A 12,011-nucleotide genomic window follows, 5' to 3' on the forward strand; every position below is an offset into this window, starting at 1 on the left:
GCCGGCGCCGCCTGCGGAGAGGACCGAGCGGCCGGGCCTGCGTGGGGCCGCGCGCGGCGGAGGCGGCGGCGGCGGCGATTTCCTCCGGGCCGTGCCGGACAGCGCAGGGCCATGGCCGAGGCGGCCGCGGCTCCGGTAAGGGCGGCCGGGGCGCGCACGGACGCGCGGCCTCGGGGCCCCGGGCGGCCTGGGCCCAGCACACGGCGCCGCAGGCCCTGGGGAGGGGTTCCGGGGTCCGGGCCGGACCACCGGGCCTGGGGCTGCGGCGAGCGGAGCGCGGGGTCCGCCCGGGCCTACGGCGCCCGCCGGCCGGGCCCCCCACTCCGGGCCGAGCCTGAGCAGCGGCGGAACGGTTGTCCCCGCGCCGGGGGCCGCCCCACACCAAGTTCCTGCTGCCCTACGGGGCTTCCTGCCCCCGCCCCAGCCGCTGTCCCTTCATCTCCGCGCCCCCCACCCGCGGCTCCTTTCTCTGCCTAGCGCTCGGCCCGTTCGTTCCCTCCCCCCAGCTCCCCCCAGCGGCCTGGTGGCACCTGGGAGGTGTCCGGCTTCAATTCCGCATACACTGAGCGCCCACTACGTGCCCAGCTCGCTCGGGCCGGCGCGAAAGGGACTTGCTCCCGTGTATAGAGCTAGGCACTGCACCAAGCCCACCTAGGCATTATTTTGTCCCCGCAACAAACCTGTGGGGTAGGTACCATTATTATCTGTCATACAAAAGAAAACCCTGGGGCCTAGAGAAGTTAACTTGCGCAGGATCACACAGCTGGGAAGTGTGAAAACATAGTCGCTCTGTGTTCAAGGACCCAGCAGACAGTACACAGGTAGTAATCGTGCAAAGCAGAAAGAGGCGAGCGCTGGCGTTGCGGTGGGAGCATACGGTGGGCGTGCAGGGGACCCCTGCCCACCCTTCCGGGCCTGATGCTCTGCTTCTGTGGTTTGGGCGAGCTTTTACGGTAGGCTAGGATTTCATCAGGCGGAGCTAGGCCAGCGGAGCTTCTCAGGAAGGGAGAAGTACTTGGGCAAAGGCAGAGAGAGGACAGTGCGGGGCGTGTTCAGGAACAGAAAGGAGTCCATGAGCCTGGCAAAGATGGTTTTGGTAGGAGCTGCAGGGAGAGTTGGCAGGAGTTTGGTGCCTGGACTTCGTGGGTGGGCAGCCCATCAACTCTTCTTAAGCAAAGAGTTTGGGGACAGCCCCATGGTTATCTAGCCACCAGTCGGTAAGGAGCTGGGCTTGATTGAGCAGAGCACAGCCACCACCTCCCACCAAGTAATGAGAAAGCCTTACACAGGGCTTCCTGGCCCCATCAAAATGGTACTAAAACTGTGGCCTGTTGTTCAAGTATTGAAGAGTAATATTTTCTTAATAAAGTGGGAATTTGTGCAGATGCCCTTTTCATGCAACACAAAGACTGTAATAATGCACTCGGAGGATGGGTAGCGTTTCAGTGGCTGGGGAGCCGGAGCTGCATGTTGATGTGAAAGGACCTTCTGGAGTAAACTCTTGGAGTCTGGACCATGTGACAGGGGCTGATGTGAGAGAGCGGAGAGGTGAGGGAACAGTGGCCTTGCAGAGCCGGTGGCTGAGCCTGCTGGTGAGCAAGCCTCACGCCCACATCTGGTTTCTCTCCTCCAGACCGGGCTCTGCCCATCCAGAACTTCCCGTCGTTTGAGACCATAAGTCCTTCCTTCTTCAGATCTGGCTTCCTTCCAGACAAGCAGAGAACCTCTTGAGCACTATCCTGGACAGGTTTTTTTCTGCCTCTGCTCACATTCTTTTTGTCTGTGTTTTCTGAGGTGTCCTTCCATATTCTAGTTATCGGTGACTGTCTCTAAATGAGTCCGTACTGGTTCCTAGTAGCCACTTCCTTACTTTGCAAATAGTCACCAGCCTTTTATTTGGGAATGATTTTCCAGAATTTAAGTCCCTGACGGAGGAAGGCACCAGTCCCAGGACCTCCTCCCTGCCCCTCGGGTCTCCGTAGATGGGGTTGAATAGCCCACCTCCCCGCCCAAAGCAAAACGTGCCTTTTCTTCATTGTCCATAACTGCTGGTCACTCAAGACACTGTGCGAATGTTTCCAGTGGCAGGGAGCACCACTTAAGATATTTGCCGCACGTGTAAAAGTGTAACTTCGTGGCATATGTCTGTCTTCCTCACCAGAATGTAGGGTTTGTCACTGATCCTAGGCTACAAAAATGCCTAAGACTATTATTTTTACCTTGGGAAGTGGGGAATTGGGAAAGAAAAAGTCAGAATCTTAGCAGGCTTAGGCAGTGTCGAAAAATCTAACTCTTGGCTGGTAGAGATTTGCAGTAATGGTGATTTTAGCTTGTGGGGGAAGGGGCAGTTGGGGAAGGGATAAAATCAGATTGTCCTGGAGGAAGGGGAATTGGCCATTATATTTTTATGCTTATTAAAAAGGGGCTTGAGATGCTTTATAAAAAAAAAAAAGAAAGAAAAGAAATTGAGCAATACTCTTGTTTGTGCCATTTCAGTGAACCAGCTGTTTTTTTTGCTAGGTCATCACCAGTAGACAGTTCCTGTGTAATCATGATGGGAGGTGCAGGCCGGGCTCTAGTAAATCTGCAGTTTACCATTTCTCCACTAAAACGCCCCAGCAATGCCAAGTCACTGCCATGTGGCCAAACTGCATCGAGCGCCTGCCATGTGTCAAGCTCTGTGCTGTGAAAAGATGCAGTACCACCTCCAGGGAGCCCTCAGCGTGAGGGCATGTGGGGAATTACCGTACAGGGTGATCAGCACCAGGATAGGAATCTGCACAGTGCGCTGCAGAGGCCTGGGGGAAAGGCACCCCCCAGACGCAGGCCAGACCTAAGACACCCTAAGGAGGTGATTGCCAAGTTGAGATCTGGCATGTGGTACAAGATAGCCCCACTTTCCACATACAGGGGCTCCCTGCTCCCAGCCCAGCTCCCCCATGTCTAGGGGAGATAGGCTCAAGGAACACACTGGGTAGAATGGGTGATGTGGGTTTCTCTCTCTTATTTCTGAAAGATTTCTCCGTGGACAATGGCAGCTACGATTCAGGCCATGGAGAGGAAGATTGAATCGCAGGCTGCCCGCTTGCTTTCTCTAGAAGGTCGAACCGGGATGGCTGAGAAGAAGCTGGCCGACTGCGAGAAGACGGCCGTGGAGTTCGGGAACCAGCTGGAGGGCAAGTGGGCCGTGCTGGGGACCCTGCTGCAGGAGTACGGGCTGCTGCAGCGGCGGCTGGAGAACGTGGAGAACCTGCTGCGCAACAGGAACTTCTGGATCCTGCGGCTGCCCCCGGGCAGCAAAGGGGAGGTCCCCAAGGTAGCCCCCTGGGTGCCCTGGGCTGGGGGAGCCCAAGGGGCGGTGCCTGTGAGCGTGTGGGTGAGCGTGTGCCACACTTGTGGTTCCAGGTGCCCGTGACCTTTGATGATGTGGCCGTGTATTTCTCTGAGCAGGAGTGGGGCAAGCTGGAGGACTGGCAGAAGGAGCTCTACAAGCACGTGATGAGGGGCAACTACGAGACGTTGGTCTCCCTGGGTAAGGCCTGGCACTCCTTTCTCTGTTAAGTGGGATTTTTTTTAAGTCCTCATTCTTTTGCTTCTTGTAGTGTTTTTGTCTCAGCAATATGTAAATCACTAGAAACATTGATCTGGCAAGGAGTTACCACTTCCTCCTGCGAAAGATGAGCCCTGGGCAGTGGAGTCCAAAGCTCCCTTCTCCCAGGTAGTTGCGGGTCACGGAATGCCCCTCTCCTAACCAGGCCCGGAGTATGGACCTTTCTGTTCTTGCTGAGACTTGGAGTGGAGAAGGCTCCTACTGCTCCTGTGCCCAGTAAATAATCAACCCCACATTTGAGAAAGACTTTTTCTTTTAGCCTTCTCTTGCAGACATGTGTGGCCTTCACAGTGACATGCCTCCGGGTCAGTAGAGAACATGGGCGGACCGTGCTTCTTGCAGCAAATCATTTCTTCATGCCCCAGAGCTTTGCTTGCCCCAGACCCTGGGGCTGTTGCTGCTCTCCTCATTTGTACTTCCCAGGAAAGGCCTGGACTCTAATTCTTCCGGGGCTGGTTTCCTCTTCCTGACGGTTTCTGTGTGACCCCAGAGCTGCAGGTCATAAGGCCGAGGATGGGAGGAGGTGCAGACGGATGTTAAGAACTGTCTTGCTTCTTAGTGTGCACCTCTGTACCAAGTTTCTTAACTCTGGCACCCCAGACATTTTGGACCAGATGATTGTTTGTGGTAGGGACTGTCCTGTGTTGTAGGATGTTCAGCAGCATCCCTGGCCTCTACCCGCCAGGTGCCAGTAGCACCTCTCCTCCCAGCCCTGGTCATGACAGTCAAAATTGTTTCCAGAGTTTGCCAAATGTTCCCTGGGGAGCAAAATTGCTTATGGTTTGGAGCCACTGCTCTATATCAGTTGAGAAATCTAGTTTCTAGACCATTCTTGGTTTTCCAGGCTGACTGTTCCCAGCCTAACTGGACATGACAAAAGCTAACCTTTCTGTCCTTCCTCAGACTATGCCATCTCCAAGCCCGAGGTCCTCTCCCAGATTGAACAAGGAAAGGAGCCGTGCAGCTGGCGTCGCGCTGGCCCCAAGATCCCAGATGTTCCTGTGGACCCAAGTCCAGGTGAGGGGCTGGGAGAAGGCCAGGGAGCCAGCAAGTGATCAGTTGGAAACAGAAAAGTAAGGGCCAGGGAAGGTGTGATCTTTCCAGAAGAGAGCCAAGGAGAAACATCAACCTTAAATGTCTTAAATCTGAGTGTTTTATAGTTGAGTTATAACCTCTAACCTACTCAACTAATACTCTAGAAACTGACACTTTCCATCAGGGAAAGAGGCAGCAAACCTAGTCTTTTAGGAAAGAGAACCAGTGGCACAGAATTAGGGGCAGAGGGAGGAGGACGCCGAGAGGGCAGGTAGGAGAACTGTTGACTCCTGAACAGGATGGGGGTTGGGACACTGGCCTCACATGCAGGCGAAAATCCACATAGAACTTTTCACTCCCCAAAAACTTAACTACTAATAGCCTGCTGTTGACTGGAAGCCTTACCAGTAACATAAACAGTCTATTAACACATATTTTGTTGATATGTTCTATGTGTTACGTACTGTATTCTTACAATAAAGTAAGCTAGAGAAAAAAAAAATGTTATTAAGAAAATCCTAAGAAAGAGAAAATGTATTTACTATTTATTAAGTGGAAGTGGCTCATAATAAAGGTCTTCATCCTTATCGTCTTCACATTGAGCAGGCCGAGTAACAGAAAGAAGAAGAGGGGTTGCTCTTGCTGTCCTGGGTGGCAGAGGTGGAAGAAAATCCATGTACAAGTGGACTGGCACAGTTCAAACCCATGTTGTTCAAGGGTCAACCGTATATCAAAAGCAAAATTAATTCATAGATTTGCAAAGAGTCAGCCCTGCCTCCATCCAAGAACCAAATTGCATTTAAATCCATTAGTAGTTGCAGAACATAAACCCGTTGGTTAGCCATATGGTCCAATAGGATTAGAACCACAAATTCATTTAAGGTGAATCTGAATACCAGATAGCAGTGTCTCAGTTTTCCTGGAGCCGGTCAGTACCTGTGAAAGTTAAGGGAAGGACAGGTGGATGTGTGAGAAAAACCAAATTACTGAAGTGAAGACCTTGCTGGGTCGTTTGACCAGGGAGACTCCGTCTCTGCCAGGCCCGACCCCTGATTCCTGCAGAAGACCTCCTTGACTGTCTCACTCGCCTTGGGTTTCCCTTTCATCCGACACCTGGTTACTCAAAAGTCTTCCTGTGTTTAACTCGTGTTGGATTAAATGTGTCTTGCATGTGTGTGTTTCATCTCGATGAGATTTTTCACTTTACAAGGGCAGAAGCATGTGCAGAGCTGACCACAGGGCCGCATTCATTAATGCATTTGCCAGTTTAGTTCAGCAAATGTATTTTGAGAATCTGGGTGCCGAGGCCAGTGCTGAAAGCTGGAGAACAGAAAGGTGACTGAGAGCAGATACTGTCTGGATGGAAAGGGCGGCTTCCAGACTCTTACTCGTGGCGGAAGATCCACGGTGGGTGGGTTTCGTTGTGTTTATAACGTGTGTGGAAGCCTCCCTGGCTTCCGCACCATCACTAATGACAGCGCAGAAGAGCTCAGAAATATGCCAGCTGCTGGTGAGACTCCCCAGCAAACCCACTGTCCACCTCGAGCCTGTCAGCAGGAATCCCTTGTGGCCTTTGTCCTTGTCCTCTCTGGTCCAGGAAGAGGGATGACTCCCAGCTCATCCCTCATCCCCATTTTGCTTGGTCCGTGTCCTCGTCAGACCTTGGCTCCCCTTCTCTTCACCTCCTGCAAAGCTCTCCACTGAGCTTGGCAGGACTCAGCGCCCAGCCAGACCCACTAGGTCCTGGATGTTCCTGCCCCTTCCTGCTCAGGCTGAGCCCTGCCCTGAGCCCCCTGCATGCTGTTGTCCTCTTCCCCATGTCCCCCAAGCCACCTGGCCTGCAAGGTGGGTGTCCTTGCTGCTCGTAATCGCCGCTTTGCTGGTCTCACTCCCTCCTCTCTAGGAACCCCGCCTGTGGGTCTCAGCCCTCTTTCTGCTGCCTTCTGCAGACCTCTGGGCACCTTCCCTCCCGCATCCCTTCCTGCCCTCACTCTTGGCGATGGCACCTTCCACACACACGATCCTCCACCTGCCCCCACAGTGGTCCCTGTGACTGGATGACACCCTGTCCATCCTCCCCACTTCCAGCACACCACTCCTGACTCCTGCTGTCCCTCCTGGTGAAGTCCGTCTGCCTGTTCTTTGCCTGTACCCGAGGAGCTGTGTGGCTGGAGAAAACCCCACGAGCCGCTGGTCTCCTGACGTTCACGGCCAGTGGCTTCAGTGGACTCCCTGCCCTGCAGTCACTGCAGCTCCTCAGCCACCTCCCTAGCCCAGGGGTCGGCAAACTATGTCCCAAGGGCCAAACCTAGCCCGTCTCTTTCTGTGTGGTCCACAAGCTGAGAATGGTTTTTGGATTTTTTTTTAAACTATTTTTTTAATTAAAAAGAAGCGCACCACACTCACAGCCCTCCCCGCCCCATCTGCCTGCACCTGGGCCCCTCTTCTCTGCGCTGGCTCCCGTGACTGCCGAACTGTCAGTCCTCCAGTCAAAGGCCCCTTCCACCTGCACCAGATCCCACCTGTGCCGCCTTCTCAAGGGCAACCCTGACAATCCGGCTTCAGCCCCATCCCCCTCCACCACTGCCCTGCCCTCTGCTCTCCTCTGGCGGATCCCACGGGACAGTGTCTCTGCTTCTGTTTCCCACCCCTCCCTTCCCACTCTCTCAAAGCCCTTCCACCAAAACCCTTCCTAGCTCTGTCACCAGTGACCCCGTGGTGCTAAAAGGTCTGTTTTCTTTCTTGGCCTGTTTGTAGCATTTGCCACTGTTGATCACTCTCTCCTCCTAGAGTTACTTTTATTTTTTTTAAGAGATGGATTCTCTCTCTGTTGCCCAGGCTGGAGTGCAGTGGTGTGATCATAGCTTATTGCAACCTCGAACCCCTGGGCTCAAGGGATCCTGCCTCAGCCTCCCAAGTAGCTGGGACTGCAGGAATGGGCCACCATACCGGGCTAATATTTTTAATTTCTTTTTGTAGAGACAGGGGTCTCACTATGTTACTCAGGCTGATCTTGAACTCCTGGCCTCAGGCGATCCTCCTGTCTCAGCCTCCCAAAGCGTTGGGATTACAGGCATGAGCCACTGTGCCCAGCTGAGTCACATCTTTTAACGCTCCTGGTTTTCCTCCTCCCCACCCTACCGCTCTTTCTTTGCTGGTTCCTGTTGGTCTTGGAAGGCCTCTCAGTGTTGGAGTTCCCTCAGCTCACACCTCTTCCCCTTCCTGGGTGCCCGGCTCTCATTATCCCATGGGGTCTTAGGGCCGTGCTTACCATCTGGGAAAGTGCTCTTCCAGCCTGTGCCTCTACCCGACTTCCACACCCCCAGCTGCCTGGCCAGCGTCTGTTTGCTTGTCCACAGACATCTCGTACCGAACACACCCAAAGCCTGCTCCTCCTCTTCCCTTCAAAGCCTGCCCCTCCCACATTCTCTCAACCTCCCTCCATCCTTCCAGATGCAGGCCCCAAACCCAGGAGTCCTCTGTGACACTCTCCTTCACATCCACGTCCACCCATCAGAAATCCTGCCAGCCGTTCCTCCCAGATCTGCCCAGAATCCATCCATGTTTGCTCAGATTATTGCCAGTCCCTCTGCTCCCACCCTGCTCCCCCAGCCTGCTGGGTCCAACTGAGTCCTCCCTTTACGACCCAAGACCTGGCTTTCCCCATGATCCACACAACCGGCTCCCCTCCCCGCTTTTCTCTCTTTCTCTGCTCTAGCTACGCTGTCTCCATGCTGTTCTCGCAGCCCTGTCCCAGAGCCTTTGCGATGCCCTCTGCCCCAGCAGTCCTCAGAGAGGTCCCGCCGGTGCCTCCTGCAGGCCTTTTCCCTAAACAGGACTTCCCCGTCACCCTATGTAACGTGCGGCCCTTCCCCACCCAGGATTGCCGGGCTCTCTCTCCTGCTCTGGTTCGTTCCACATCAGACAGCATCATCTGTCACATATATTTCATACTTACAGATTCACTGGCCCCTCCCCATTAGAATGCAGATTTCAAAAGGACAAAAATTTTTATCTGTTTTGTTCATGTGATCATTCCAGGCACCTAGAATATTGCTTAGCACAGAGTAGGAATTCAATAAATATTTGTTAAGTGTATGCCGTGCTTCACAGTGTAAAACCCACGTAGGAGCAGCGTGCATGTATGAAATCGTGTTTTTCTGATACCATTTAAATCCCTAGTTAGGTCTCCCAGTCCCATTCCTCCCTGGGGTAACCAGTTGTCCTGAATTTTATATTTATCCTTTCCATCCACATTTTAAAACATCTGTGTACATATGTAGCGGTAAACAATATATAATATGGTTTTTTGTGTTTTGAAAAATTACATAGGTGTCATATTGTCAACTCATTATTCTGTATTTTAGGTTTGTCCGTGTTGATACATATAGCTCAAGTTCATGCATTTTAACAGATGCTTAAGCAACTGCAGTTTATTTCCCGTTCCTCCACTGATTTGCACTTAAACTGTATCTCATTTTTTACTATCATAAGTGATACTGCAGTGAACATTCTTGAACATGTCTCTTTGTGCCCGGGGGAGGGGGGTGTTTCTCTAGGGAATAGACCCAGAGGCGTCACTGCGTCATAGGCTTGTCTTCACCTCTGTCATTTCCATATTGCTGCCCCCATGGCTACACCAATGGACATCCCCCCCAGCAGTTATGAAGTTCATGTTTTCTTATATCTTTGCCCAGTTTCCAGCCTGATGGAGGTGAAATGGCATCTTGTTTTAATTTGTATTTCCCCAACTGGTGGTGAAGTTGAACATCTTTTTCATATGTTTATTTGGTTTCATGTCCTGTGAATTGTCTTCTGTTTTTCTACTAAAGTTGTTTTTCATTTTCTTATTCAGGACTTCTTTGTATATATTCTAGATACTAAGCCTATGTCTATTTGCATTACAAACATCTTCGCCCAGTCTGTGGCAGCTCTTTTAACTTTGTAGTTCTTGGATAAAAATTTTCATTGTTGGCAGAATCACACCTAGCAGTCTTTTCCTTTACGATCTGACGCTTTTCCTGTAGTAAGATATCCTTATCTACCTCACTCGAGGTCAAAAAAGATATTATCCTATATTTTCTTATAAAACTCTTAAAGTTGTGCTTTTCAGATTTGCCTTTAATCCATTCAGAATTAATATTTGGGTAGGTTGCAAAGGAGGGTTTAACATTTCCCCCACAAGGGCGTCTGATTTTTCAACAAAGTTTGCTGAATATTCTGTCTTTTCTTCGCCGATTCGTAACGGGAGTCTTTGGTGACTCGGGTTTCCGTGTGTGCACAAGGCTGGTCCTGGGCTCCTCGTCTGGTTTCACTGGTCTTGTTTCTGCGCCAGGACCGCTCTCTTTCAGCTTCATAATGAGCCTGAGTATCTAGTAGGCCATCCTTCTCTGCTTGTTCTTCAGAAACTTTCTTGACTATTCTTGGACCTTTGTTCTTCCACATGAATTTCAGAATCTTTATCAAGTTCTCAAGAAAATCCTACTGGAAGTTCTATTGGAATTGCGTTTACTTTATAATTTAATTTCTGGAAAATTGTCCTCATTACAGCATTGAGCCTTTCTATCTATGGGAAGACTCGTTTATGGAAAGCAATTCAATAAATTCTGTGTGCTCTAATAAGGTTTTACAGTTTTCTCCTGACAGTTGTTTTTCTTGTAAATGGGATTTTTACAATTAATTACATGTTATAAATCGTCATTACAGGTGTACAGGTATGCTGTTGACTTTAGAGAAAGAAAAACTTTACTCTCTTATTAGGTCTAAGGATTTGTTTCTTTAGGTTCTCTTGGGTTTTTTAATCTATACAATTATAGCCTCCACAAATAACATGAAAGTTATCTCTTTTAAAATTTTTATATTATAGCTTTGTTTTTCTTGTTTAGTAGGTTGGCTAGGACAGTGTTGAATAGTAGCAGTGGTAGTTGGCATCCTTGTCTATGGACAGGATAAACTTGTAAAATTTCATCCTAAGTACGATTTTTGCCACAGGCTTTTTGAAGTACTCTCCATTTAAAGACGTTTCCTTCTACTCTGGCTAGCCAAAAGTTTTGATTGTGAACAAGTGTTATGTTGTATTGAATGCGTTTTTTTTTTCCTTTTTTAATATTGTGTTTTGTTTCTTGTAAGACATCGTTACTGTGTATTATGCATGACAATAAACAAAATACATACAGGATAAAATCCATGCAAAGTTTAGATTAATGGCAGTAAACACCCATCTTCCAATACCCAGCGTAGGAGACAGATCACAGCCTGAACCTGCCAGGACCCCTGTCCCTCCCCGATCACATCCCTTCCTTCCTTTCACAGATGAACAGAAGACTCAGAAACAGAGTTAATTAGTCCCTTGCCTTTCTTTACATTTTTATGCCCTATGTATACATTCCTAAATAACCATGTTTAATTTTACCCGTTTTTGAACTTTTTATGAATGAAATATACCGAATGTATTCTTCTTTAACCTGCTTTTTTCATTTGACATGGTTTTTGAGACTCATCCACATGGAAGTAGTGTAGCTGTAGTTCATTCATTTTCCTGATTTCCACCACTTTGTAGTTTTCTATTTTATGACTGTAACACTATTTATTCCTTCTGTTGGTGGATGTTTGTGTCGTTTCTAATTTTTCTTGTTTTTAGGGACAGTGCTATTGTGGAAATGCTTATGCATGTGTAAAAGTTCCTCTCGGTGTAGACCCGCCAGTGGAACTGCTGGGTCATAGGAAAGAGGCATGTTCAACCTTTGCAGGTAATGTCAGGTGGAGTTATCAGTCCGCTTCCCCACCAGCCGGGAGGGCCTGGGGTTTCCTGTCGCACCTCCTCATCACCAGCCTTGGAAATGCTGTTTTCATTTCTACCCATCTGGTGGGAGTGAAATGGTTTAAAATTTGTGGTTTAAAACTTGCATTTTCCTATTAATGAGATTGAGCACTGTATTCTATATTTATGGGTCATATGTCTTTCCTTTTCTGTGAAATGCCTGTTTATGGCTTTTGTTCATTTTTCTTTTGAGTTGTTTTTCCTTTATTTATTGATTTGTAAGCCATTCTTTACATATTCTGAATATTAATCTTTTTTTTTTACAATAGACTCTAATCCAGTATGATGAATATTAATCTTTGTCAGTTATGCGTATTGCTGTCATCTCTATTTATGGTATATTTTAAAGAACAGATGTTTTTCATTGTAACGTACTTGCATTTACTAATCTTTTCCTTTATGGTTTGTCCTTTTTGTGTCTTAAACAATTAAAACATTTTTACCTCCCTCAAAATCATAATATAACATCTCATATTTCCTACTAGTAGTTTCTAAATTTTTTTTTTTTTTTTGAGACAGAGTCTCACTGTGTTGCCCGGGCTAGAG

At 49.2% G+C, this 12,011-nt stretch overlaps 1 protein-coding gene across 4 annotated transcripts in view; it reads left to right on the plus strand.

Moving 5' to 3' along the window:
* Nucleotides 1-6: 6 nt before the first annotated feature.
* Nucleotides 7-12,011, plus strand: part of ZNF746 (zinc finger protein 746) — a 30,477-nt gene continuing 18,472 nt past the window's right edge. For 2 of the 4 annotated variants that reach the window (XM_012662164.1, XM_012662168.1), the window contains exons 1-4: nucleotides 7-135; nucleotides 3,017-3,316; nucleotides 3,406-3,532; nucleotides 4,514-4,627. In XM_012662164.1, coding sequence (XP_012517618.1) covers nucleotides 112-135; nucleotides 3,017-3,316; nucleotides 3,406-3,532; nucleotides 4,514-4,627 — 565 coding nt within the window. In that variant the 5' untranslated portion in view covers nucleotides 7-111. The remainder of the gene's footprint in view (nucleotides 136-3,016; nucleotides 3,317-3,405; nucleotides 3,533-4,513; nucleotides 4,628-12,011) is intronic. The other 2 variants (XM_012662165.1, XM_012662166.1) reach the window with 1 other exon arrangement.

Source organism: Propithecus coquereli, unplaced genomic scaffold, assembly GCF_000956105.1.
Source record: "Propithecus coquereli isolate 6110/MARCELLA unplaced genomic scaffold, Pcoq_1.0 Scaffold75, whole genome shotgun sequence".
In the NCBI taxonomy this organism is placed as follows: domain Eukaryota; kingdom Metazoa; phylum Chordata; class Mammalia; order Primates; family Indriidae; genus Propithecus; species Propithecus coquereli.